The sequence below is a fragment of the Uranotaenia lowii genome, chromosome 1 (genome assembly GCF_029784155.1).
Source record: "Uranotaenia lowii strain MFRU-FL chromosome 1, ASM2978415v1, whole genome shotgun sequence".
NCBI classification, from domain to species: domain Eukaryota; kingdom Metazoa; phylum Arthropoda; class Insecta; order Diptera; family Culicidae; genus Uranotaenia; species Uranotaenia lowii.
The window spans coordinates 128271983-128294126 of record NC_073691.1 but is presented as its reverse complement, the minus strand read 5'-3'; the positions used below and the strand labels follow the sequence as shown (position 1 = coordinate 128294126).

At 36.5% G+C, this 22144-nt stretch overlaps 2 protein-coding genes across 5 annotated transcripts in view; one reads left to right on the top strand and one right to left on the bottom strand.

The window, feature by feature from the left end:
- The window catches only part of LOC129739955 (uncharacterized), a 97540-nt gene extending 75745 nt beyond the window's left edge, over positions 1 to 21795 (bottom strand). Inside the window, exons 1-2 of one of the 4 annotated variants that reach the window (XM_055731529.1) lie at positions 21333 to 21795; positions 20602 to 20931 (exon numbers count right to left, since the gene is read on the bottom strand). The gene's annotated coding sequence lies outside the window, so the exon portion shown is untranslated. Of the gene's footprint in view, positions 1 to 20601 lie in introns of all 4 variants that reach the window. The other 3 variants (XM_055731530.1, XM_055731531.1, XM_055731528.1) reach the window with 3 other exon arrangements.
- On the top strand, positions 7900 to 9092 carry LOC129737919 (uncharacterized). The gene is made up of 3 exons (XM_055729086.1): positions 7900 to 8734; positions 8798 to 8989; positions 9085 to 9092. The coding sequence occupies exons 1-3, from the start codon at positions 7900 to 7902 to the stop codon at positions 9090 to 9092; spliced, it is 1035 nt and encodes a 344-aa protein (XP_055585061.1).
- Positions 21796 to 22144: the final 349 nt, after the last annotated feature.

The window sequence follows — 22144 nt, the reverse complement described above, 5'->3', positions numbered from 1 at the left end:
GACCCCGTTCGATTTTGGCAACACGCCCATACATTTTGTGTTGCCAAAATCGAACGGTTTTTTTTCTTCACTTTTTTTTAATTATTTTAGAGAAATAACAATTATTATTATCAAAAACGTTATTTTTAATAAATTTTCATTCATTTGTAGTCATTTTTTATTTTTTTCATCATGTTTTTGATGCATTTTGCCCTTTTCTTAATTTGTTTATAATGTTTGTTTCAATTCGTCATATTTGCTGTGTTTGTCATTCTTCATCATTTTTTAGTTGTCTTTTGTCATTTTCAGTCTTTTGTTTAAATTTGTTTTTTAACTTTTTGAATTTTCCATCTTTTTGTCATTTTTGAGAACTTTATAAATTTTTTAAGAAACTTTTGTTTATATTGTTGCATTGTATCACCATTTCAGAACATAAAAACGTATTAATGGTGTTCGTCTAAATTAAATTGGTCCTATTATAACGAAAAATAAAAGGTAATGTTGTTTCTAAAAACCGTTGCCATGTGCCAAAATCGGATGTTGGCAAAATCGAATGTTGCAAAAATCGAATGTTGCTAAAAACGAACGGGGTCTGTAGTACCTACTCCTGTTCCTTACTACCCATTTTTCATGACATTCGCAAAAATCAGGCAAAATCAGGCATATTTTCAAAAATCAGGGAAATTCAATGGCTTATCAGGTTGTCAGGCAGAGCCTCGCAAAATCAGGCAATGCCTGAAAAATCAGGCACATTGGCATCTCTGCCTGCGAGGCATGGAAAACATCAATACAGAACTGTTTTCTTTGTTTTGTGTGCAATCACGTAATGATTGGAACGTAGATAAAATCAATCTGCACACAACAAGTTAAACTCGGAAAAAATCAGCCGAATGATTCTTTCCGAAGCGAGTTTACACACCGCTGGTTTTAAGGCTCGAGTCTTGTTGGATTTCACGAAACAAAGATTTATATATTTTGGTAAACATTAACATTAAACAGTAACATTAACACTAAACCAAATATAATTGAAACAATATTCACCACACTTATTTTCTTCATATAATGAGAAGGCGACACCATCAGCATCCTCTAGCGGACAAAATGGAAGTATTAATTCGAGAAATTCGTCTAACTTGTGAATAGCGTGTATAGTCCTATTTGAAACTGTAGTATTCATGTCATAATTCAGAAAGTGTCACTAATACTTTTCAATTTTGGGAACATTAACCTCAAAAACGACTGTGTACGTCGACTGGCTGCCTAGTTTTTGCACTGAAATTTGTACCGAGTTTTTTTGAGGTCAATTGTCCCGACTCATCTGTATACGCTCAGCAAGTGTGTGTAAGAAATGTCAAAAACAACTCTATTCCGACTCGACTTGATCAGGGATGCCAGTTATAATAAATGAAATTGTTTGTTTCTATTCTTGCACCATAAAAACTTTAGTAAACCAACAAATTTTATTGTTTCAAAAAATACATAGATTTGGATGCGCATAAAGTGTTTTTTAAGAAAAAGATTTTAAATTCAATCGGTCAACTGCTTAACTGTTTATCAAAATTTTGCTTATTAATAATAGTTAAGGAAAAAAATATCACGAAATTTACGTAGAAATATCGTTATTTTCTCTTTACTAGATGACGGGTGTCGCTTTTCAATTTGGCAAAAAATGGGGTTTCAAACGATTCGTATTAAAAGATGGTATTGTTATTGTCCCATGCTAGATTTTTCTTGTTAATATTTGAACATTTTCAAACAAATTGGTTTATCATTATCAAACTATAAAGTTTGTAAGATCATTTATCAAATCCAGATCTTAGGTCAAAGGACATTATACCGAGCTTTTATCCAGCAATAACATGACAATAATCTCTCTTGAATGTTTATAATTAATGAATTGATTAAAAAAATCAATTTTAACAAAGCGTTTCAAAAATGCCAGTGCTCCGAAAAAACAAAAAGCTAACAACTAATTGCCGTGACTGATGCACATATTTGTTACTTCCTAGATTTCCAATACTGACTTTTCTTCCTTTTTCCATTCAATTCATTAATGAATGGCAGGAAAAATGATGCGCGATTCTCAACAATCCTTTACAAACTGATTTTTCTTTACTCGACCTATCCCGAAGCATCTCCTCTCCGGGAAACTCTCTATTATATTTAAAACCAAACACTCATCTTAACCGAAGCGTTCGTTTTACTCCGGTACTCACTCAACTCTTGACACTCAATCAACTCTCGCATTCTACGTCATAGATGCCAGTCAGATTTTGTTTTTGTTCCGAATTCTAAGATAGCTTCATAAATCATATAACACAATGTTACGTTTTCCTATTGCGGTGCATTTCGATACGTCACTGATTATAAATATTTTTATAATTCTCTAACTATCAATATTCTCTACACTAATATCCATGTTTTCTGATTATGGACTTGGAATCATGCCTGAGAGACTTGTGACATTTCTTCTGAAAAACATGAAAGAAAAAAAGGCTGGTGGTGCGAATATTGAATTCATTTCTTAAATGAGCGGAATTTATTTTTTTTATGTGTTCCTAAACTAAACAAAAAAAGTGATGAAAATATGTTCGGACGGCATCCCTGATCAGCATTTTGACAACTCCAGATTCACATTTTGAAAGGGCACAGATTGTTTTTTTTTTATTAATTGAGACAAATGTATGCAACAGAATTGTTTTTTCTTTCAAATTCAAACCAATTGTACTGAAATAAATAAAAAAAACTCTCTCGATTCGCAATGAATAATCGGAATGCGATATATTTCTTAATGTTTTCCCATCATTTATTTGTGCACGTGAACGCAAAACAAAAATCAAAACAAATAAAAAATCACAGCTGAAATAGTTTCACAGAAACGATTATCAAGAATAAACAAAATTTAAGCACTTTTTTTTAATTAATATGAAAACTGTGTGCACATTAAGCATCATGTCATTTGTTATTACCAAGAAGGAAAAATTCTGTTCCCGCCATAGAATGTGACGAAATTATATTGATATTGGCATGTATATTAGTTTTGAAATGAAACGTTTTTATTATTTTATACTATTACAAAACAAATGATATTCCAAAACACAAAAAACTGTTTAAATATAACTAGGAAAAATTAATAATAGTCATTTTTGAATTTCATTTTTTTTTTATTACTTTATTTCTATTTAATTTTCGTCTCTTAGCTAAGCTTTTAAAATTTGTATTAAGCTTCCGCTTATTTTGATTTGCCGTTTTGTATGACATATTTCAGGTAACGGATCGTTGTTAAAAACTCGAAATAAAGACAAAAATGAAATAAAATTTATGGAATTTGATTTAAAGAAACTAAAAGGCGCAAATGTTTGATTAAGAAGATGGTAGTTTGTTTGCTTTCTCGTTAAGTGTTGGCGGAAATTTGCAATGCAAAAGTCTAAAATCTGTGCAGGCAGATTTTATGGCGAGTGTCGTAAATCAATGTATTTTTAGTTATTTATGAAGTCATAATAAATTAGTCATTTATTACGAATTCTTTACCTTAAAGTTTATGATTCTAATAACATTCCCTTTTCATTCTTTCTTTTTTTAAACTTTGCGCTATATCGATAGAAATATTACAATCACGATGTTTAAGAGTATCAGCAGCGGTCAGGTGTCAATGCTATAATAACACTCAATTTTAACACTTGCTCCTCGGTATTGAAAAAGCAAGCCAGGAGCAATATTTGAATACCGACCGACCGACCGACAGATGCTAACAAAAGGAAATAGCATCAAAAAACAACAACACCTATCGGAGCGTCACCAGTGGCTAAAATTGAAACCAGTTTAGCACTTTCCGGTGCGCAAATGTACTGCTAAAGCTAAAAAAGGACCTAGAATATGTCCGGGGTTAACACCTGGGATAGCACTTACCGCTGCCGATGCTTTAAGGGTTTAGACAACGTTTTAAGAATTGTAAGAATATGCGCTGTTAATAATTCATATTTATTCAAATAGTAATCATTTTACTTCCGCCTTTTCTATATGCTACGCCACACTTTTTGCGATTGTCAATTGAAAAATCAGGACACCTGGCATCTCTGATCAAAGCTCCGAAAAAATTCACAGTGTAATAGTTCCATTTCTGTCGCCAGATAGCGCTATTCGTGTCTTCCGATTTCTCGTTAAGTGGTGTATATCGGTTCTAATAGTATATCTGACTAAACAGTAAAAACCGAAGCTGGAAATTGCTCGCAACGAAACGCTAACCCACTTGGTTAGGTTTTATGAAATTCAATTTCGTTGTAGAATTCGCCCGAAATAAAACAGAAAAGTTGCCCAGAGTACCAGTTTAACGCCGGCTATGAAAAAATTAATACGTGCAGAACAAATTGAACGGCAGGTGCCAATAAAAATTAAGTTTAATTAATGCAAAAGATCGTTAAAATTTGACACCTCATTCATTATGAATTCAAACAATTCCTGATAATAGAATTTTTCTTATTAAGAGTTTGCATCAGTTTACATATTTAGCTCTTTCTAATAAATTCTAATAATTTCCTAAGAAAAAAATACTTTCCTTTCCCTTCTTCCAAAAACAATCCGAATTATTACTTCTTTCGAGTAAAAATCGCCACTTTACGCACTTGTGCTCAATTCACCGATTGCGAAAAGCGGCAAAAAAACGTGAAAATAAGCAACAAATTGTGCGTGTTTGTTTCAGTTTTTATTTTCCTTTCCGCTTTTCCTTCGATTTTCAAACAAGCAGGCAGCTCGAAAAGCACCTGGTTTATGGATTCTTGCATACTTATTAATTTATGTTCGTTCACTCTCGTTACGGATATTCATGTTGTTTCTACGCGACCCTGAGCTAATTCTTATTCGTTTGGGATGAAATTTTTTTGCGGATACCAAGCGTCTCCTTCGATTCGAAAAGTGGGTACGCGGAACTTTCCGATCACGAAACTTGGAGCAACAAAACGGTTGAAACCAAAAAAAATCTCCGATAAGACAGTTCTCATTCATTGAATCAGAAATACAGCGCGGCATTTTTTCAAGAATGAACGCTCTGTTTGGCCTAACAGTCGACCGAAAACATGTTCTTTGTCCCCAGTAAAGTGACAAAAATGGGCAAGTTCGCCAAGGTTTGTCGACTTATGGTGACGATAATATGCAAGATAACTGATTCCGTGAAAAGGTCGCGCCATTTCTTTTACCAGCTTAGCGAAAAAAAAAGAAAAACATAATCAGCAAGTTTTTGTGGACCAGTTTTTGCTGGAACCAAAGAAGTTTTTGCCGGAAAATGGGTTACAACGACAGTTGAATGGGGGACTTGAAATGTTATATTTTATTGATATTAATACCTGGAGCACGAAAAAGGTGTGTTGGCAAATAAAAAATTTCAGTGAGGTCGTGATTTGAGAGTCACTAAGCAGTTTTGCTACATAGCCACGAGAATGTAATTCAAGGTAAATTTCATACCATAACATACAAGCAGTGGAAGTGAAAGTAAATTTTAACTATTATATCTCATCAGAATTCCGTCTTCTTTACGAAATCATTATAACCACAGAGAACAGAAGTACAAGCTAGCCCACAAAACTTCTGTGAAAGTTTCAACGACCTTTTTGAACCAATTTCTGTTTTTGGCTGGGTCATCAGATGTCTCCAAACACACCCCAAAGAGAACTGCCAAAACCGAAATGAGAGAAAATAACAAAGTTTTGGTCAATTTTGAACAGGACGTTTGAACTACTTGTTATGCTTTAAGAAAATCTCAGTTGAAATTTCGTAGCACATTCATCACGTTGAATAATGAAAAAATATTTTAAAACTTATTAGCTATTTCCTTCAAACTTGTTAGAAGTAGTAAACTTTGAAGAATGGGATACAAAAGTGATACGTGAAAGTAGCCCGCTTTGAGATGGCCAAACTCAGTACTGCTGGGTGAGACTTATCGTCAAGAATGTTCCTATTCGACTGTACAATGCCGTTTCATCCTCTAACTCCAATAACCTTTCAGTTATTATGACTGAGTGCCATTGCAAAAATAATGTAAGTGAAATTTTACCCAGTAAATACTAATTGCATTTATCTACACCCAGAGCTGGAAAACAGAAAACAACGAAAAATAAATAGCTCAAATGTCAAACTGGTCTGATTGAATCAACGACCAGTGATAGGGTATTTGCTTCTTAAAAATGATCGTTATAAAATTTTTTTTAAGTCTTTGAAAAAGATTTTCATCGAACATTTAATTTCATTTCATCAAACTGAGCATTCCTTTTACATAAAACAAAAGGTTTGTTGATTTTGTTTGGTTCCGTCATGAATTTTTAACTTAAACGATTACAACAATTACGAATGCCGCAGAAATGCTGCTGCAAATTTCTGTAGCCAGGGGGGCTCTCATACCAAATTAATAAAAATATGACATAATTCGAACAGTATACAGATACAATAAAACCGATCAACGTGAAACTTGGTGTGTACCCGTTTCCAAGACTGGGGATGGTTTTCAAAAAACTTTTAAACTCCTCCGAATAAAAAATAGGGGGTCCGTATACAAAATTAACAAAAATTTTACATGATTCGAACAATTTTCGAAAACTACTGAACTTCCGAAAAGTACCTACAGCTTTGCTATGACAGCCTTTTTCTTGCCAAACAAACTGTCTCGGTTTTCCTTACCACTCGGTTCGCAGCTGTAGGGGGAAGTGTTCCTAAATGCGCATGTTGGGTAATATGCGCATTAGGGTGTCCCAAAATTGCATAACTTCTGGGAATCTGGGGGCTCACCCTCTAAATGGTAGATTAGGATGTGCCGAACAAACTTTTGTATGGGGCCGACTAAAAAAAATCATGTTTAGAGGTTCCGCAAGCGCAAGGTCATGTTTAGAGGTTCCGCAAGCACAATCTTGGAACAGCCATAACTTTTTTGTTTTAAGTCCAATCGAGTTGCAATCTTCAAGTGAAATGTTAGTCTTAATTGAAATTTTAATAAAACCTTCATAATCAAGCAATCGATTGGTAAAGACAAAAAAGCATGATGAAAAACCAGTTTTTTATGCTTCTTTAGAACACTATGTCTCAGAATCCGTTTCACACTTTAGATTCAGTGCAACCCCTTCCTGTTGTCCGATTCTGCTCAAATTCGGGATATGGCCTTCTGATGAATCCTTTAAACCATCAAAGTCTTTTTTTGCAAGTATTTTGATTTTAAAGTAGGTATTTATTAAGACAAATTTGATAAATTAAATAGAAAATATCCTAAATTGTTATTTTTGTTAAGCATTAAATCGTGAATAGCTGTTCACACGTTGATACAAACCACATGTTTTGTTCAGCAAAGTTTAAGTGCACAAAAATCCGCATCTTTCGATGGCATTGGTATCAAAAATAGTCTACGCTTGGTACACATTTTGATCAGTTGAATTCAAAATTTTTGGACCAAAAAATTTTTTTTCCTTGAAAATAGCTTGCTAGTTTTACATTTTGATACAAATTTGGTTCATTTTGTATTTTTTACGTGTAGTTTTTAACTCAAACAAAATTAAAAAAATATAAAATATATAAATTTAATGAAAATTTTTGGACCCAGAATTTATTTAAAATCAAATCTTTTGAAAGTGGACATTTTTTAAAGATCGCGCTTGCGGAACCTCTAAACATGATTTTTTTTAGTCAGCTCCATACAAAAGTTTGTTCGGCACATCCTAATCTACCATTTGGAGGGTGAGCCCCCAGATTCCCAGAAGTAATGCAATTTTGGAACACCCTAATGCGCATACAGCCGATTGACGATATGGCTGGAGATTCATCATATCTCAGTTCTTTCTCAGCCTTTGGCTAGATCGGTCGTTCTTTTCTTGCGCTCCAGATTCTAGTTTGAAAGGCTAAAGTTATTTTCTCTATGTTTGCTAAAGTTCGGTGCAAAGTATAGCAATGAGTCCATCTCCCGGAGATCACCCGGGTCGAACAATACCAGAATGGCTAGATCCGCAAAACTTGCATGGCCACCTTTTCTATATGTTTCTCAAAGCTAGTGATGGACATACACTTCCCAACCCGTTTTTGGTCGGAAGGTCGATAGAAAAACACGTAGGCAAGATTGAGGGAGCGTTTTTCGATCGCATCAGGAAGTGGTACGTGTTGAAACTACGAAATATGGACCAAGGAAGAAAGCTGGAAGAAATGAAGAAGCTCATCGATGGAACTCCCATAGAAATCGGTAGTCATCCCAATTTGAACCGACGTAAGTTCGTTGTTAGTTGCGGCGAAGTTATCGACATGACCGAGGCGGATTTGTTAGCCGAACTATTGTCACAAAAAATTACCGAGGTCAGAAGAATAACGAAGAAAACTCCAGCTGGCATAATCGGCACACCGACTTTAGTGCTAACGATAAACAGCACGGTCATCCCTGAATTCGTGAATTTCGGTCTCCTCCGAGTCCGAACGCGTTTGTACATCCCACAGCCACTACTATGTCGTCAGTGTTTCTCCTACGGGCACCCGAAGAAGCGATGTCCGAACGAACGCGCGTGTAGCATCTGTTCTAGCCAAAAACACGATAGCAGCGAATGCCCTGGCAAAAAATTTTGTCGCACTTGTCAATCACACGAGCACTCACCAGCCGAACGTACTTGTCCGAAGTGGGTTGAAGAATCCACTGCTCTTCGGATAAGCGCAGAACAAAATTTATCGCTTGCCGCAGCTCGTCAACAAATTAAAAACAACAACAATATCAAGATCAGCTACGCGAACATCACCCGATCAAGTAAAGAAAATGGAACTCTACACCGCTTAGAAAAAAATCAACAGCAAGAACAACAACAACCAGAAAAGCAACAACAAAAACAACCACAAAAACAACAAGATAACACCACAAAACAGCAGCATCCAAAACGTGATCATACAACTGTAGCATCGGGACAACCAGCTATTCCACCGACAACCCCGTCACCCCCTCGTAAGAAAACCCCTTCTTCTGCTTCTCCATCTGACTCCACGGACAAAGGAGTTGGACAAGAGAGTAATGTGTCAACCTCTGCCGCAGAACGGCAAACTAGTCTTAAGAATCCCACCTTTTCCCCCAAACTCCATCCAACATCCTCCAACCCTTTCCAGCCCCCTAGTTTTAAATTTAAATTAAAAAAGAACCCCGGCACATAAAAACTTTGTTAAAGTAAACGGCCTAATAAAGATAGTTATAGTTAAAAAAAAAAAAAAAATTCATCATATCTAATTAGTGCAGATTGAGGGTAATATACTTTTAACACATGGCATGAAAAAATTAAATTGTTATATAGAGTCGAAAAAATTTAAAAATTCAAACAAGATTATTATCAGTTTTGTTATAATATATTGAACTTTAATTATCGTGCGTACAGATTCTGTGAACAAAAATTTTAATGGTTTTTCTTTCTTATTCATCTGGAAATCGGAAATTCAATAAATTGAAGCTTTTGGGAAAGTTGTAAATGATAAGATTCTGGAATAAGAGACAGGTTCTGAATGCCCATATCAAGGCAGGGTAAATGCCTATATCAAGAAATATAGATTAGTCTTATAAGTTTTTTACTTTCTATCATTTAAACATTAAATCTACACTCAAATCACGATCGTACAGTGAAAAAAGAAGATATTCATACTAATCCGATAAAAATACGATATAAACAAAATATTACTATGAAATATGGCCATATGGCATACTTAACTATGTTTCATGAAAAACAACTAGTGATGTAAAAAGTTTCACCAAAATTTCAGCCTTGATGTATGCTTAACATCCGTTTCTATAATTTTCAATGAAATAATATCAAAATATTGCAAGTGTTAATGAAATACAGCTAAAAACATAAATATGCGCATTTAGCCCGCCAGTTTCGGAAATCGGCTATTTTGACTTCTTTTATCATAAAATTATTTTCACAAAAACTGTAAGCGATTTTAACAGAAACATTGCTCTAACGTTTATAAAACAGATGTCCGCTCATGTGTATATCGTTTTCAGATTTCTATCTATTGGAATATGGGAGAAAATGAGTGCTTTCCTTAATATGCGCATATAGCCCGCCTCTCCCCTACCGTTGGTAACGAATCGAAACGCTTCGGCTACATCGCACACGTGCGAGAACCCAGGCTGTATTTGAACAATCGGCTCAAAGCATGCGTTACCGAAAATGTTGTGCTTTAAGCTGTAGCGAACCCAACCGACAGTTCGGTTTTCATCCCTTCATGCCTCCTGTTTCGAAAATAATTTCATCCTAACTGTCGGCTGCAGGGCGTGACAGTTTTGGGCAGGACTGTCACGGGTGACTGTCGTGCCCATACCGTACCCATGCTCGATCGTATGCGCTGCTGCTCGGATCGAATAGATCGAACGAGCCATCTATTCGCACCGAGCAGCAGCATACGATCGGCGCGTAACGCGGTGCGTGGTGCCGGTGCAGGTTAGGCGAAAAGGGAAGGGGAGGGTGATTGGGGTGATCACCACCCGCAGTAGCTTCAAGCAAAAGGAAAATTCATACGTTCGTTCGAAATAAACTCGGCCCGAGCGAATCTCGGCTACAGTCGGACGGAGTAAGTAGTACTGTCATGCGAAATTCAACGCATAGAAAACTGTCTCGAAGATATTCCCAAAACTGTCAGAAGCTTAAAAAACTTTCATACCCACGAACAAACTCTCGCATAAGGTAAAACAAGGCATCTCTGTATATCGCACGAACGCTCCTTTTAAAACTGTCGGGGAAGAAATATTCGGGAAGCTTTCATCGAGGTGCATGTGCGACGTTCGCAAGAATACTGTCGTTCGCCAGTACTTTTCGGAAGCCTGGACCGGACGTTCCTGCGTCAGGGAAAATTTCTTTTTTTCTTCACCACACGCGTCTACCCTCATGAAATTACTTCACTTAACTGCCTTATTTTCTCCAGCGTTCTCACTTCGAATCCCCTAACACAAACATTATTTTAGACAGATCGTTCAACTTGAATATGTAGCCATTTTCGAGACCGCAAATGGTATCTATAATACTTTTAAACCCCTCCTTCCTCTCACTGGAAGGGGTGAGGGGTTCTCTTAAACTAAAGGAACAAGTCTTCATCACTCGAGAACTGATCATTCGAATAGAACCAAATTTGGCATGATGTTATATTTCGGTACGAGGAATGTTTTTATGATGGCTTGCAACTCCTCCCTTTTCCCAGTGTGGAGATAGAAAGGGGGGAGGAGGCTCTTTTGAAATTTTTAACATAACTGGATCTGGAACCAAATTTGGTGTGTAAGGGCATTTGAATACGACACCTCCTTTCTTCCAGCGAGGAGGGATAGAATTTTCATACAATTTTTACTGCATAACTCAAGAACTATTCCAGCAAATGGAACGAAATTTGGCATGTGTGAGGGTATATAAACACGAGAAATGTTTCTATGATTAATTGAAGCTCCCCATTACTTTCAGTGAGGAAATATAGAGAGGTTGTTCCATACAAATAGTTTGCATAGCTCGAGAATTAATAAGGCAAATGAAACAAAATTTGGCATCAAAGGGTATTTGAGTACGAGACATATTTCGATTAATATTAAATGAAGTCTGTTCCACATAGAATCTGGTCGGATAAAATAGATCATTTCTCCGCAAAGAAATAACGTACAACAAAAGTAAAAATGTCATTTTGTAGGGTTTTTATTGCACTTTAAGGAAAAAAATACATAATACAAATCATTCGTCAGCTTTTCGGACGAATTTTCGAACTTTTTTGTGATACTACCCATCATTTTCTGCACAGTACTGCTGGTAACCTCATTCGCCATCTTGTCCTCCACTTTTCCATTTGAGCGGGTTTCTTCATGGTTCTGCCACATTTCTTCAGTTTGCCCTTAACTATTGCCGAATATTTCTCGATGGGACGAAAATCCGGACAGTATGCTGGATTGATACTTTTTTCAACAAAATCGATCTTGTTCTTCTTATACCACTTAACGACATCTAGCCTGTAGTGGCAGCTTGTCAGGTCCGGCCAGAACTTCACCGGACCTTTGTGGGACCGAATGAATGGCAAAACTCTCTTCTGGAGACATTCTTCTTTGTAAACATTTCCATTCATTGTGTCCCCAGTGATGAAAATCTGAGTCTTATTCTCACAACTACAGATCTCTTGCCAAATCATCAACTTACGAGCAAATTTATCTGCGAAAACAAACTTGAATCTACCCGCAACATTCATTTTACGCTTCGCAAGGTAAAATTTGTTACCAAGTATTTGTCCAAAATCCATTTTGACGTAAGTTTCGTCGTCCATCAAAAGGCATCCGTTGTACTTCGTCAACACTTTCTCGTTCAACTTCCTTGCCCTGGTTTTGGCAACCAGGTTTTGTTTCAGCGTCCTGTTGAGGTGTTGATGCGACGATGATACGACCGCAAGCCTTCTCGCAAACAAATGCGTCGAGCTGTACTGTGGTTCGTCTTGAACTTTTTCGCCAAATCACGTAAGGAGATTCCAGGATTATTGTGAACTGACCGAATCACCTTTGCTCGCAGCTTCCAGTCATATGTTCCACTTTTACGCCTGGTTTGTTTTGCTCGATCCACCGTAAGGGTCTTCCGGTAACGTTGCAGCACCGAATTTACAGTCAATTTTGGATATTTCAGGAATTTCGCGATTTTTACCCCTGACCACGTCGGTTTCTCTACGTGAGTGTGCAGGATTTTCTCTCGCCTTTCGCGTTCCATCGTCGATAACTTTTGACTGCTACTTCAATCTTGATGAAATTTTCATCACTAAGTAAACAAACCATCCGGATCAAAACACTGTCAATAGAATCGCGATGTGACAACTAGGGGCGCTGCAGTAAATGAAAAGATGCGACCAGATTCTATGTGAAACAGATTTTACTCACTCTTCCTTCCAATTTAGAAATAGGAAGGGGGATGGTAGATACGAGAAATATTTCGAAAAAAATATCATGATTATTAAAGACCCTGACCTTCTTCCAGCAGGGGGAATGGGAAGGACATGAGGGATCTCTTACCAGTTTTTCGGCATAAATCAAGAACATATCAAGCAAAAAGGACCATATTGAATAATAATTTGAGCCCTCATTTTTCCAGGCGAAGTCGGGCAGAAAATGGCAGGATGTATTCATATGTTATTTGACATAGCTCGGAAATCAAACAAATAGAGCCAAATTTGATATGGAAAATTATTTGGGTACGAGAATCGGCTCGATGATTGTGCGAGAAATCACTTATCTTCCAGCAAAGGGGGCCTGAATCAAGTTACATAAATGTTGTTGGCATAACTGGAAAAATGGTGACAAAAAAATAATTTCTTTTAATAATTTTTAGAAATTTTCATTTTGTAGCGAAGCACACCGGGTCAGCAAGTAATATATAAAATATATAAAATTGCTAATTAATTATATAACATTGGATTCATTGAAATTATAACATCTCAGCAGTACAATTTTCATTCTCGTATCTTGACAATTAAATGAAAAATTGCATACTAAAGCTGAGGTACTTTAACCGAGAGGCGAAAAAAATGTATAAGAATGTTAAGCTTCAAAACTACCTCGTTTCCAGTTTTTTTTTTCAATTTATGAACTATAGAGAATTCAAAAGCTTTAACACGAAAAAAAAATTGAAAAATCGAGGCAAATCCAGAATTTCTATTTATTTTCTTCACAATAATTAAAAACATTGAAATACAAGATCGAATTAGTGATAACTTTTGTTAAAAATGTTTGGATCAGCGATTGGCAAGTTGTAGCTTTTTGAATTTTTAGGACCGATATTTTTTTTTAGGTTGGGCATTCAAGTGTTAATAAAAAGGATCTATTGATTTGATTGAAAAATAATGGCGAACTCGAGCTATTCCGAGTACTAGTCAGCTAGCATTTATCAAAAGTACAAGATAACTTTTCGTTGTTATTTTCCTTCTGTTGAATTTCTTCAATCAAATTCAGGGACAAACTTCTTCATGTTTGATGCTTGTAAAAATAATTAATAAATTGGTTTAAACATGCCTAAAGCTTTATCCAATCGTTTTGAACCTTTAAAAAATACCTACCAGAAAAAACGCCTCACGGATAAGAAAAGATTGATAAGCAGCAGCAAGGTTGTTCACACCCATTTAATGATCCGGTTGAGCTGATTGGGCAAAAATTGCTACCGGAAATTCGCTTCGCATGACGAGGAAGAAAAATCCATTCATTATACCCAAACAAGATGCCTGCAGTCTCTGACCGAGCCTACCTGACCATGCTAATGTATATCGGTACACATTTTCCCAATCCACGTGAATATGCATGGCATGTACCTATTAATACAGTACCAAACATGTTAGAAAATACATTAGAGTGGCCAAATGTCATGTCGAATTTCGAGTCCTGTCGAATTTCGAAAATCGTCCATATACATTTTGTAAATTGGCCAAAAAACTGACTTGTACAAAATTGAAAGCTCAATCTGACTTGATTCAGACTTAACTTTTAAGACATTTGGTATCAAAATTAAAATTCCGATTTATCCGATTTTTATTGGTCATCTTTGGGTGATTTTTAAAACCCTAAAGTCGATTTTCGACCAGAGTTTTTTTCGAGATTACACCAGATTTTGACGTTTTTTCCAGTTTCTTTTGGTCCCTTAGGTGATTTTTGTGGATCAAAAACCAAAACTTTCATTGCTTTGAGGCACTTCTACATCAAGACCGATTGAGCTGAAATTTTGCACAGGTCAGTTTTTTGGGCCAATCTACAAAATGTATATGGTCGGTTTTCAACATTCGATCATAATTTTTTTCCAGCCATCGCCACCCTAACCTGTATACGTATCGAAACATGAATTGCACCAGGTGTTGATGAGCTTGCCGGTTGCCAACTAGTGGCCCAATGGGGGAAAGAAAGGTCCATCGGAATTGTTGTAATGAATTAGGCTGCATTATTGCGGCAGCTCCTCGGGGGCTTTCGGTTCGCTTGCATTATAGAGAGGAGATTTTTGATGCAATTTCCCTATTCTATTTGAGCAGGTCAGTTCAATTGCAAGTTGCTATCTGGGATGAACTTTTACAAAGTTGCCAATAAGGTTCTTGTTAATGACATTTAGATGATAAAAGATATAGTTTAACCGATAACCATTACAGAAATGGAAGTTTAACTCTGTGAATTTTTCGGAGCTTTGTCCTGATTTTCTGTTTGTTTTGTTGTTTTATTTAAGATTTTAAGCCTCTTGGATTAATTCATCTCATACACACAGTGTAAAATAGTACTGATTTTTGAAAAACCGACCTGATTTTTGAAAAATCTCTCGAATCGTCCCGATTTTTGGAAATTGGTCTTAGTCGCATGTTTTTGTAAAATTTTAAATAATTAGTGAAACCAATAATTTTTTAACTATACAACTTTAACAACAATTTTTAACAAAACTATTTGTGGACATTAAAGGGTGATACAGTCAAAATTTGGTCAATTTCAACTTGACGTATTTCTTTCAATTTTGCATTTAAAAAACCTCAACACCCCTCATTTTGAAGGTGTGTGTGTGTAGAATGTTGCTCCTATTTTGATTTTGGAATTCACTCTTCAGTTGTCAAAATGCCGTCCAAGGAAGAAGAGCAGGGTATCAAAATTTTGCTCGCGCATCGCGAAAATCTTAGCTACTCGCAAGCAAAGCTGGCAAAATCGCTAAAAGTTGCCAAATCAACGGTTACAAATGTAATTAAAGAGTTTGGGGAACGTTTGTCGACAGCCAGGAAATCTGGATCGGGGGAGGGGGGGTGGGGGATTCGAAAACCGGAAGCCGCTGAGACGACAAAGAGAGTTGCCGGTAGTTTCAAGCGAAACCCTAACCTCTCTCTCTGAGATGCCGCAAATAAGCTGGGTGTATTGTCTACAACCGTGCATCGAGCCAAAAAACGAGCCGGACTATCGACTAACAAGAAGGTAGTGATTCCAAATCGCGATGATAAACAAAATACGACGGCCAAAGCGCGATCCCGGAGGCTGTACACGGCGGTGCTGACGAAGTTTGACTGCGTGGTAATGGACGACGAAACCCACGCCAAAGCCGACTATAAGCAGCTTCCGGGACAGGAGTTTTATATGGTAGGGTGATTTGCCAATCGTTGTCCCCTAACCCATTGTTGCACAGCATGACTTAAATTGTCAATATTTCAGCTGTTTTTCAACTTTTCCTCAAAAATAATACTGAATCATGTAATTCGGAATGTTTTCTGATGATATGAGGCTTTTGTGATTTTTTCTGCTGGTAAGTGTGTATCTTACGACAGTTTTAATTTTTCTTGTTTTTTTCGCGCGGTTTTTGTGCTAATTGTTAACAAAAACCTTAACATTCCTTCTACGGCAAATAAGGTTTTACGCCAGAACAAAACATTTTTCGTGTCAGTTTTCTATACGAAACGCTTGTTGGACAATTTTAACACCATTATTTTGAAAAAAAAATTATGATCCATACTTAACCAGAAAATATGCTAGATCGTGCAACAATTGGTCCGCTCAATCTCCTCCTGCCCCATTGTTGTACATAATTCCGATGCAAAATTTGTTTGGAAATTTCAAATTTATAAACTCGTATACCTCCAATAACTTTGTTTGGTTGATTTTACAGCTAAAAATAGCAATACAAATTTTGGAAGCGATTGATTAAGTCCTGAATTATAAAAACGTGTTTTGAATTAGTAAGGAGCCTTGTACGGAAAAATCCAAATTTTCATTCAAAAACCATTCAGAGACGTACTGAAAGTTCAAAAAACAAAATTTTGTATTTTTAAAATATTTCTTGGTTCTTGCAATACATTGCATGTGAACAAAAACTAAACCTAACTTGTACCCCAGAAATGATATTCGTTGTCATACAAAAAATTCAAAATAGGTAAATATTTTTTAATTTTAGTGTTTTGACAGCTAACTTGAAAGCTGGTTAACCGGATGAAAATAAGAATCGCATTATACTGCGTTGCAAAGCCAATAAATAAGTGTGATGATTTAAAACTTTCGCAAAAACATGTCATGAAATTATTGAAAGCTTCAGAAAACAAATCCTGCTTATTTACAATACTTTTCAATGGATTACGATTTTTTATTTCGAAACGGTTATAACTTTTTTCATGAAATATTTTGCTTCTTCTCATGCTGTCAAACAATTAATCTTAAGAATGGGCAAAATCAATAATTTAAAACAAAATTAATTTCAAACTTGTTTGGATTTCTTGTATGCAAAAAGTTCTTCTTGCATTCAAATTGTCATACAAAAATGAACACGTTTATTGACTACATGCAACTAAAACAACTCGAATTGTCTATTGATATGACATGTTTTTTTTTCTGAATAAGTGGATATTTACGTTTAACTAGTAATTTAAGTAAATTCTGTGCTATAATTAATTATTTTCCACTCAGAATTTTCACATTTTTTGCACTCAATGTTGATTTTTAATTATTAATTCAATAATTCAAAGACACTTTATAAATCCATAAGTTTATTTTTTCTACCGTCAAATCTTAAAAATGAAGTTTTGAAATTATTAAACTCGTTGAAAAAGCTTATGTATGTATGAAAATCGGGCAATTTGCATTATCTGAAAAGTGTCAAAGTCAACTCAACTGCATTGGCTTAGAGAGGTAGTCTCTCTAGATTTTTACTAGATTTATTTTGAAATTCTTTATCCCGATCATTTACTCAACATTTTATGCAAAGAATCTAAAAGCTGTTCTGAAAAAAATTGTTTCTCTAATTTCGTGACGACAAATCTTAAAAAAATTTTATTCCATGTCAACAACGATCCCCTTGATATTGTTAGTAATATTGTCAGAATATTGTACAGGAGGAAAACTACGACCCTTAATCCCAAAAACTAGAAGTCGAAGGTTGGAAGACCCGAAATATTACTTATCTGACGTGCAATTTTCTCTGGAATTCGAATCTGCCGTCGAGTTGCCGTCACTGGAGACATCTATGTGAAGCTTTATTTGGCCCTTATCATCCAGACAATTAAACAGTCATAGCTTTGTGAAACATTTGTTTTATAAAATCGCATCTTCTTCAAAGGGGTAAAAGGGGGCAAAACAGATCACGTTCTCTAATCTTTTCGCCTGTTAATAGCCACTTAAAAATTAAGCATTAAATACCTTTCAGTTCATTCTATGGGATTTTAAAGACATAAAATTTTATGTTGGTAGGACATATAAAGAAAAAGGCTCAACACTGAACAAATTAAGTTAAATAACACTCAACTCAAATGGCATTGGGTAAATTAAGAGGTGGATTTGAGTTTCTTAGAAAACTTCACATGTGAGAAATGCTATTCCAGACACTCAAACCGGTGGCTTTGTGTTTTTTTTTTGGCCGAATTGAAATTGGAAACTGCATTGGACGGTTTATATGGAAGAACCCCCCCCCCCCCCCCCTCATAAGGGGTCGTCTAAAAATTAGATTGCATTTGTACTAGAAGTTCTCATAATAAGCTTCCTCAACAAATATCAGCCTATTCGACCTTTTGGTGACTGATTTTTGAAATGTGCAACCATTGGAAAAAATCGGACAACATTATGCACGACACAAAATTTGCCTGTGCAACTATTGGGCACAGACAAGCTGTTTTAAATGATTTTTTTAATTTTTATGTCACTTTTTTCAAACACTTGAACTTTTGGATCTTGTTGACCAATCCTGTATGAGTGCATCGACAAAAAAAATCGAGTGAATTTGGTTGAAATGACTCAAATACAGCATAAACACCAAAATCATGTGCTTAGCTGTGCAACGATTGGCAAATCACCCTAAAAGGAAGGGGAAAGATAACAGATATTTTCAAGCACATGAAACTGTCAAAGTTCGCGAAGAAATATCTGATTTGGCAGGCCATCTGTACCTGTGGCTTGAAAAGCAGCATTTTCATAGCTTCCGGGACTGTCAACCAAGAAATTTACGTGAAAGAGTGTTTGAATAAACGTCTGCTGCCATTCCTGAAGAAACACGGTTATTCCGTACTGTTTTGGCCGGATTTGGCATCTTGCCATTACGGTAAAAAGGCCATAGAGTGGTACGCCGCCAACAACGTGCAGGTGGTTCCCAAGGACAAGAACCCTCCCAACACGCCAGAGCTCCACCCAATTGAGAAATACTGGGCTATTGTCAAGCGGAACCTAAAGAAGACCAAAAAAAACTGCTAAGTACGAGCAGCAGTTCAGGGCAAACTGGCTTTCTGCGGCGAAGAAGGTGGACAAGGTGGCTGTACAAAATCTGATGGCAGGGGTTAAGCGTAAGGCCCGGCAATTCGGATTTGGAAAAGCAGAAGCCTAACTGAATATTTTTCCTGAATTTTATACCTAATAATTAAACTTGAAAAAGAAATTTAATTTGATTTTTTAAATAAACGATTTCATCGATTTACACGCTTTTTCTTTGACCAAAAATCACCCTTTAATACGAATTTTTTTTTAACAAGTTTTAACGAGATTAGATTAGCATGGACGAATATTTGAAAAACTAATTTCTAATTTGATTTCTAAATTTCTAATTCTTAATTCGGAATCTGCTGATGTTAGTAAATAAAAAAAAGGTGTAAGAAACCGTTCAAATACCACGTGGACATAAAAATGAGATTTTTTAACCTCCTTCCCTTGGTGGACGAGCGTGAAGATATGGCAAACCAGCCACTACCCTCTCACCGGTTGTCCACGTGGACATTTCTCAAATAGGAATTTGAAACAAAAATCTAAAATTTGACAAACTTACCATGGATTTCCTCCTTCATTGTTTAACTTTTCTATTAGAATGTTAATAATCACCGGAAAAAAAACTTAAAACAGTATGATTGATTTTGCGATTATTTAACTCTCATGAATGGAATTATTCATGTCATGATCATTCAATGATTATCAGCAAACATTAACCAGTCTTTGAAATCAAACTTTTTAAACATTGCATTGCAGTTGTATTTATTTCCTCTGTTTGAAATTCAACTTTTTAAGTATTTCATTGCAGTTATATAATATTTCCTGTCATGGCTCAAAAGAATTCCAACAATTTTTTGTTGACTCCCTTTAATAAATATTTAAAAAAAAAATCTAATAAAGCATTCTAAAAATTCTAGTTTGATTCTAATTTGATTTATTAGGATTTAAAAAGGAATATATTTCTTAGTTTTGGAGCTTATTTTAGGTTTCCTTATAAATTTTTTAAGTTTACTAAACAAAACTTGGATCTATTTCGGATCCTTTCTTTAAAACATTATTTTTAAAAAAATATTGAAATTACCACACATTGATGATACCCCTACCCCCTCTCCGTGGAACCCCCCCCCCCCCCCTAAGTTGGTATGCGAACGGCTCCTAACTGGTGTTCTTCAAAGTTTTTATTGAATAATTTATGGGCTTTGCCCAAATTTGTCCAGATTTCGAGTTAAAATTTCTGAAATCAAGTGCCCGGATATTGCCAGAATTTTAACATAAAACAGCCCGGATTTTCCCGGTCCGGATACGTGTGGAAAAATTTCTGGCAACCTTTATTTTGCACACAATATTCGTGGGTATTCCTTGTACATGTTCAAATTTCAAACAATATAAAATGAAAATACATACATAGATTATAAAATGTATCACATCTAAAGGTCAATGCAACTCACCTGGATTCAATCAAGGCAACTTTCGTCTTCTGTCTTCAAAAGTACCGAAGCTCGTTTCTTCCGTGTTGGGCCATAAACTTTCGGAACCTCTGCACCATTTGAGGGATGTTGTTGAAAAATTCAAATCGCTCACTCGCTTTCCTGAAACTGGCAGCGCGAATCACAACAGCCAGACACACCACCACTTTCCCTATTACTTCCCCTAAATGGCACTAACCAACTTTTGGTTTCCAACAACTTCCTCCAGGATAACACTAATGTGACTGTGAGAAGGGACAGCTTAATTAAAAATTTAAAACTTACTCAGGTAGTCCCATTCGGTCGTCAATACTGAAATAAAGGTTGTAGGTATTGTGTTGTGTTTATCACTTCGTATGACACGTGGTGGCCCAGCTCATGCGATCGGTGTCTGCTGATGTCTAGCAAAAACATATCCACTTTAATAAGGCCATAACAAACAAACAAACAATTGCTGTTGATTATTTGCTGGTCAGAAGTCGAAATCAGTTGCCGAATGACACACGCCGGAAAGAAGACCTAGTTCACCCCGATGATGGCAGCAGTCGGAAAAGCATGCTTCTTCTTCCAATGACACGATGAGAACCAGCTGAGCGTCGAGCGATGGATTCGTTCGTTCTTTCGTTCGGGGGATGCCAGACACCGCACCGCACCGCACAAGAAAAGAGAGCAAACCACTTGACAACGGGCCAAAATAGCACCCTTCCACCTACCAAAGCAACATACACTCTTCCAACCACCCACACTGGCCCAGCGCAACTTTTGCTGTTCTCTTCGGTTTTTTTCTTCCTGCTGCTCTTCACAGGAGCTTCAAGAATCGAATTTTATTTTAATTTTCACCTGCCGCAGTAGGCTATTCCTATTGTGTCAAACAGATTCGTTCGAAAGATTTTCCTGAGAGTTCTTCTAACAGTCTACCGCGATATTGGGATGAAGATACGAGTTCTAACAATAGCCTGGCACAGAATTGATTGTATGAATGGTCCTCGAAATCCGCAAGAGCGTAACGTGAATAACGAGATTATCACGCACTTTTGACGAGCGCAGCTGTGCCTGTGAGATCTGGCCAAAGGAAAAATATGTTCCTGAACTGATGGATGGCGCTAGTGTTGCTAGTGTTCCCACGCGCCGCCGAACCAGATTGTATGAAACACCGGGAGAGACTGATGGCAACGAAATCTTACTACGATACACTTCGGTTGGTGAGCTTCCCCGAGAAACCAAACCGATCCGTATTCTGAAGGTAGGACACAACACAACACATCACTTCAGCTATGCTATGCGGTGGCGGCGATGGTGGTGTGGTTGGTGATCCTTCTTCGCTTCGGCACGGCATTATTGTCGTCTACCGCGCGCCCGCACAACGGCACAAGGCTTCTCAAAGAGAGGGTTCGGAAGTGGGGAAACAGCCCTTTGCTCTCCCTCCCCATGGAAGTGTCACAATGTTGAGACGGAGTGAGGCGTGTTGATGTCAACAGTAAAGCTTTGTTATTTTAGAAATGGGACACATTCTTCGATAATAGCT

Coding starts and splice junctions, on each gene's coding strand:
- LOC129737919 (XM_055729086.1), top strand. CDS start 7,900: ATGAGTCCATCTCCCGGAGATCACCCGGGTCGAACAATACCAGAATGG. Junction 8,735..8,797: donor CGCGAACATCACCCGATCAA/GTAAAGAAAATG, acceptor AACAACAACCAG/AAAAGCAACAACAAAAACAA.